The 7,080-nt window shown below is 39.3% G+C and overlaps 1 protein-coding gene across 4 annotated transcripts in view; it reads left to right on the forward strand.

Moving 5' to 3' along the window:
• NUP107 (nucleoporin 107) overlaps nucleotides 1-7,080 on the forward strand; it is a 63,805-nt gene that overhangs the window by 40,157 nt on the left and 16,568 nt on the right. For all 4 annotated transcript variants that reach the window (XM_017876194.1, XM_017876197.1, XM_017876195.1 and 1 more), the window contains exons 18-20: nucleotides 2,667-2,736; nucleotides 3,436-3,554; nucleotides 4,288-4,326. In XM_017876194.1, the coding sequence (XP_017731683.1) occupies nucleotides 2,667-2,736; nucleotides 3,436-3,554; nucleotides 4,288-4,326 (228 nt within the window). The remainder of the gene's footprint in view (nucleotides 1-2,666; nucleotides 2,737-3,435; nucleotides 3,555-4,287; nucleotides 4,327-7,080) is intronic.

The raw sequence follows: 7,080 nt of genomic DNA on the forward strand, positions 1-7,080 counted from the left end.
AAAAATAAATAAAAAGGCCAGGTCTGGTTGCTCATGTCTGTAATCCCAGCACTTGGGAGGCCAAGATGGGAGGATCACTTGAAGCCAGGAGTTTAGACCAGCCTGGGCAGCATAGCAAAACTTCATCTCTAAAACAAAAATTAGCTGGGTATGGTGGTGCACCCACTTGTAGTCCCAGTTCCTCCAGAGGCTGAAGTGGGAGGATCATGGCTTCAGTGAGCTGTGATTGTACTACTGCATGGGAGCCCAGGAGGTCATGGCTTCGGTGAGCTCTCATTGCACTACTGCACTTCAGCCTGGGCAACAGAGCAAGGTCCTGTCTCAAAGAAAAAAGAAAAATTAAATAGGTAGGTAGGTAGGTAAAGAAACATTTTGAAATGGATGCCGCATGCCTGTAATCCCAGCTACTTGGGACCCTGAGGCAGGAGAATCGCTTGAACCCAGAAGGTGGAGGTTGCAGTGAGCCAAGATCGCAACATTGCACTCCAGCCTGGGCAGCAAGAGCGAAACTCAAAAAAAAAAAAAGAAAGAAACTCAAAAAAAAAAAGAAAGAAAAGAAAATTGAAATGGAAAATAATGTATTTCCTGGTTGTGGCAGTTAATTCATACTTCCACAAGTACTTTATTGAATTATACATTCTCATCAGCCTTAAATGTCACACTTTTTATGTTTTGCCAGTCCATCAGAATAGGTGGGAAGTAATCTTGCTATTCTACTCACATTTTCTTGTCTGTTCATAAGGCTGAGCCTGTTTCCTTATGTTTATTGACCATTTGCGAATTTTTTGTTCATATCTTTTAGCTATTTTTCTTTGGAGTTTTATATTTTTCTTATTATTACATGGGAGCACTTGATATAGTAAGGAAATTAATGCTTTTTCTGTCAAGTATTTATTACCAGTCTATTATTTTGGAGATTCTAGCTAATGAAATAAAACAAGAAAATTAAGGAACAGATATAAATACTAGAAAGGGAAGAACATTTACATATGATAAAATATTAGTCTAGAAACTTAAATCTCAGTAAGTTACTAGAATTAATAAGAGAATTTGTTAAAGTAGCTAGATACAAGACAAAGTTTTTTTTTTAAAGTCAGTCTTTCTTACTTGTTATAACTATTTAGAAAAGGATTTAGTACCCCCTCCCCAAAAGTTCCATTTAAATGAGTGACCAAAACTAAAGAGATCTAGGAATAAAAAATTAATCTAGGGTTTTAAGCCCTTCATTTAAAAAACTATAGAATCTTACTAAAGGACATAAAATAAGACATAAATAAATAGATATATCATGTTCCTGGATGAGAGCCTTTAATATAAATGTCACTCATTCCAGAATTAGCATAAAAACCTAATGCTGTGGGGTATTACTTCTGGACAGAAAATTGTCAAGTAAAAGAATAATTGAGAATGGCAAGAGCATTTTGAAAAAGAACAATAGGCTGGGTTTGATGACTCACACCTCTAATCCCAGCAGTTTTGGAGGCTGAAGCAGGAGGATCACTTGAGCTCAGGAGTTCAAGACCAGCCTGGACAACATGGCAAAACCTATCTCTACAAAAGAATTTTGAAAATTAGCCAGGTGTGGTGGCATGCTTCTGTAGTCCTAGCTTCTCAGGAGGCTGAGGTGGGAGGATCACCTGAACCCAGGGAGGTAGAGGCTGCAGTGAGCCATGATTGCACCACTGCACTCCAGCCTGGGCAACAGAGTGAGACTCTGTCTCAAAAACAGACAAACAAACAAACAAAAAATCACACTCAAAAGGAAAAGAAATAGAGGGTACTTGCCTTACTCAATAATAAAACTTAATATGAAGATACAACAAAACAGTATAGAACTGACATGAAAATAAATAGATGAGTGGAACACAAAGTCCAAACTAGATCCAAGTATATATGACAACTTAACAGATGTCAGAGGTGACCTTTCATTTCAGAGGGAAAGGGGTGGCTTATTTAAATAAATGGTGCTGGCATAATTGGATTTCCATCCAAAGAAAACAAAGCTAGATCCTACCTCATGCCATGTAACTAAAATAAATTACAGATAGAGCAAAGGTTTGAATGTAAAAATGAATAAATGCTGAAAGAAAATTTAGACAGCCAACTAAATAAAAATTGAAATATGTTTGACAACAAAACATGAACTATATTCTTCAAAAAAATCAAGCTGCAAATAAGTTAGAAAAGGTTTTCTCTACTCTGTACCTGATCACTATTTTGTCTTTTTTCACCCTTGGTGCCGTGTACAGAAGAGAATACTCAAAGAATACTTTCAAGTACTGCTGCTCGTGTTGAAAGAAATCTTAATAGTTTTTTTTGCTTAGATCACATGAGTTCTTCCTTTCTGGTCCACCATGTGTAGTGCCAAGGTAAATAGGAATAAAATATAAGAACAAAAGTTTAATACCATTGAGAGATTAAATTGTTATAACATAGGTCTCTACTTTCAAAGATGCTTTTCAGTTCTGGATTTGTAAGCTATGAGTATATTCCAAAGGCAGTATCCTTTCCATGTTTTATTTTGTTTTGATCTTTCTAAGGCCCTTCATTTCCAGCTTTTTCTTTTATATGTTCCTTCAAAAGTTCTAACGTTTTAGTTTAACAATGAATATATACTACAGAATGACCACTAGAAGATTTATGGAAAATTAAAACTTTTTTTTCAGAGAGTTCTGGAAGAGAATCAAGAACATTATCATATAGTTCAAAAGTTTCTTATCCTGGGAGACATTGATGGTAAGATATGGTTTTATTTTACTTTGTGTTTTTTTTGTTTTGTTTTATTTTTTTTGAGACAAAGTCTCACTCTGTCACCCAGACTGGAGTGCAGTAGCGCAATCTCAGCTCACTGCAACCTCTGTCTCTTGGGTTCACAAGATCCTCCAGTCTCAGCCTCATGAGTAGCCGGGGTTACAGGTGTGCACTGCTATGCCTGGCTAATTTTTGTATTTTTAGTAGAGACGGGGTTTCACCGTGTTGGCCAGGCTGGTCTCCAACTCCTGACCTCAGGTGATCTGCCCTCCTTGGCCTCCCAAAGCGCTATATGTTATAGACATTGTATTACAGGCATGAGCGACTGCACCCAGCCAGTTTTATTTTACTCTTTATGAGTTCTTCATTGTCTTATAGTAATTTTTTAAAGTTATCCAAACAATGCATATGACTTACCATATCTTTTAATCTTGCTAAATATTAACCTATTTGAATGCAACTATTTACTTTATGTGAGAGGTGACCTTTCATTTGGTTTTTATAAAATAAAGTTTGGATTGAACCCAGACTCTGTTTAAGAGGGTGTAGAGTTATATCATGGCTATTAATTATGAGACAGTGACTTTAAAGCACTATAGGAGTGAAGTAAATATTCTTGGTAATGTTTATTTTTTTCTTTTGATTTTATTCCTATCATTGAATCTTCGCTTTGATGGCTTGTAGATTTGATGGATGAGTTTAGCAAATGGCTTTCCAAAAGCAGAAACAATCTACCTGGACACCTCCTTCGCTTTATGACTCACCTCATTTTGTTTTTCCGTACTCTGGGACTACAGACCAAGGTATATAAAAATGAACGATTTCTTCTTCTCTGTAATGTTGATGCTATATACCTATTGTCAAGAAAACACTACTTTTTTTGTTATTGTTTTCTAGAAATGGTGATAAGGAATCAAAAGTCTTATATAGTCTTGTATAGTCACTCAATGATAACTCACTGAGAGTGGCCCTTTAGGGTTCTAGTCTGTGGCCACAGAATGCTGTTGGCTAACTGGTTTTTAATAGATTCATAATTTTATCCTTGTCTGTACCCAGCTTTAAATCAACCAGCTAAGCTAACTAAACAAAGTGAGTTCTATGTGAGATTTTAAAACTTTGTTGGTTGTTGTTTTGTTGCTTTTTTTCTAAAAAGGAAGATAACATTTTGGTCAGAGTACATGTAGAAAGTGAATGATAAAGTAGTTGAAAGCTTGGGCTTTGGAGTAAGAGTCCTGAGTTTATACCCTTATTCAGCAGCTTCTATCTGTGTAACTCTGGGTAAATAAAACTTCCCTGGTCTTAATTTCATCCTCTGTAAAATGTGAACAATAATAGTAACTACCCAAAAAGAGTTATGGTAAGGTTAAATCAGGCAGTAGATGAATTTTGGTAAGCACTTAGCTTGGTGTATACTTACTGCTCAGTGGTAAACATTACAATTATTGAATTATTTAATAGTGAAATTTGTATTAAAAATTCTATTACTCTTTCATATAAGCAGTTGTATTTATAATTATGTCTTTTTTTCCTACGAAGGAAGAAGTTTCTATTGAAGTTTTAAAGACATACATACAGGTAAACTTTGAGAACCTACAACCTGATTGTTTTTTACTATTTTAATGAAAACAAAACTCAGAATGATACTATTTTAATTCTCAATGGTAAGAAAGCATCAGAATCCATAAGTGATCTTTTAATTATCAGCACAGTTGACCTTTGAACAATGCAGGGATTAGGAAAACAACCCACCCGCCCTGCACAATAAAAAATTCACTATAACTTTTGACTCCCCAGAAACTTAACTACTGATACCCTACTGCTGACCAGAAATCATACCAATAACATAAACACACAATTAACACATTTTGTGTGTTACACGTATTATATACAGTCATCCCCTCAGTATACTTGGGGGACTGGCTCCAGGACCCCCACATATAACAAAATCTTTGTATACTCATGTCCCACAGTTGGCCCTGCAGAACCTGCATATATGAAAAATCTGCCTTCCATATTTGCAGATTTCACATCCAGATAATACTGTATTTTCTAAGTTGAGCTGAAAAAAATTTGTGCATAAGTGGACCTGCACAGTTCAATCCCGTGTTGTTGAAAGCTGAACTGTACTGTATTATTACAATAATGTAAGCTAGAGAAAAGAAAACATTACTAAGAAAATCATAAGAGGCTCGGCGAGGTGGCTCATACCTGTAATCTCAACACTTTGGGAGGCAGAGGCGGGAGGATTGCTTGAGTCCAGAAGTTTGAGATCAGCCTGGGCAACATAGGGAGACCCCTCTCTCTACTACAAAAAATGTTTTAAAATTAGCCGGGCACAGTGGTTCATATCTGTAAACCCAGCTACTCGGGAGGCTGAGGCAGGAAGATTGAGTGAGCCCAGGAGTTGGAGGTTGCAGTGAGCTATGATCTCAACACTGCCCTCCAGCTGGGTGACAGAGTGAGAACATCTCAAAAAAAAAAAAACCAATCAGGCCAGGCATGGTGGCTTGTGCCTGTAATCCCAGCACTTTGGGAAGCCGAGGTGGGTGGATCACTTGAGCCTAGGAGTTCGAGACTAGCCTGGGCAACAGTGAAAACCTGTCTTTTTTTTTTTTTTTTTTGAGACAGAGTGTCACACTGTCAACCGGGCTGGAGTGCAGTGGCACGATCTTGGCTCACTGCAGCCTCTACCTCCCAGGTTCAAGTGGTTCTCCTGCCTCAGCCTCCTGAGTATCTGGGATTAAAGGCGTCCGCCACCATGCCTGGCTAATTGTATTTTTAGTAGAGATGGGGTTTCATTATGTTGGCCGGGCTGATCTTGAATGCCTGACCTCATGATCCACCCTCCTCGGTCTCCCAAAGTGCTGGGATTACAGGCATGAACCACCACACCTGGCCTGTTAAAAAAAGAATAAATAATAAAAACCATAAGGAAGAGAAACTACATTTATAGTACTATACTGTACCTGTTAATACTGTAAGTTTATGTTGTCTGTTTACAAGATGAATTGTCTGTTTGAAATGGACAACCACAGTTACAGACCTCAATCTACAGTATATCAAGCAATTCACCTTTTTCTTGTAATCTCATGACTTTTCTCTGCTTCTTGGGAGAACTTCCAGTATCAGTACTGGCACTTTGTATGGCTCCCATGCTGTTATTAAGGGTTTATAGTATTGCACTAAAAAAATAGGAGACCTGGGAAAGATTACTTTTTATTGCAGTGTGCAACTGAAGAGACCAGCTGCTCTTCAGAGATGATTAGCATCACATGGCATTTTAAATGGATACTCACAGCACTTGAACTCACCCCAGTAGTGGCAGGAAGTAGCTATAAAATTATTACAGTAGTATAGTACCTGCTGATTTGTTTTTCTAAGACCACCAGAGCGAGCACAAAAGAACCAGCGAGTAGGCAAGGCTAGGAGCAAAACTGCAAATTTATTTTTTGGTCACCTAGCTTCAGGGAAGAAGGTGTGGAGGGTGAGGTCTGTCGGCGTCCGGCAAAGGAGGCCGAGAGAGTCGCCCAGTGGAGCTCTCGGGCGGAGTTCCTGATGCAGTCCCAACAGGAGTGGGGGGCTGAGGAAGTCCGCGTGGCGCGACTGCCGGGAGCGGCTTTTCTGGGAATGGGAGGGCAATAGGCGGGGCACGGGCGTGTCAGGGGGCATTCCGTAGGTGCGGCCAGGTAAATCTTGGTCTCTTTGGATTGACGTCACCTGGCGCATGCCCGGTTGATATGCACCTTCCCAGACGCCGGCTACATTTTCGCGCGCGCGGGAAAAGTTGCTGATGAAGAACCCGGAAGTGTGCTATCTTGCCTCCGTTCGTCCAAACAGTCCAGCCTTTTATTGATAATAGTGATAAGGGGCGCCATGGTCTGTCTGGCTACTTCGTGCTGTTAAGGGGCGTCGTTAAGTTCGGGGCCTATGGTTGGTATTTGGACGTACGGAATCTTGGCACGGAGAAATTTGATTAAAATGGGGGCGAAACGTAAAATAAGGCACAGTATTAGTATAGGAATGAGGAATGGAAGCATTTGTTGGAATATGGGCAAAACCCAGAAGGATGGTCCTGGCAAGGTTAGGGTATTAAGGTTTCGTATTTCAGTTTTTTATTTTATTGAGGGTTTGAATGTTAGTGTTTACTAGGCCTGACTTGTTAACATAATACCAGCACCCTTCTCCAAGGAAGAGACAAGTGCCTCCTTTTTCAGCTGTGAGCAAGTCTAGGGCTCACCTGTTTTGGGCAGCTACTTGGGCTACTGAGGTAGTTCGGCACTGCAGGGAGGCCAGGCTTTCAGCTGATTCCAATAACTAGAGGGAGGAAAA

This window comes from Rhinopithecus bieti, unplaced genomic scaffold, assembly GCF_001698545.2.
Source record: "Rhinopithecus bieti isolate Rb0 unplaced genomic scaffold, ASM169854v2 scaffold_9919, whole genome shotgun sequence".
NCBI lineage: Eukaryota > Metazoa > Chordata > Mammalia > Primates > Cercopithecidae > Rhinopithecus > Rhinopithecus bieti.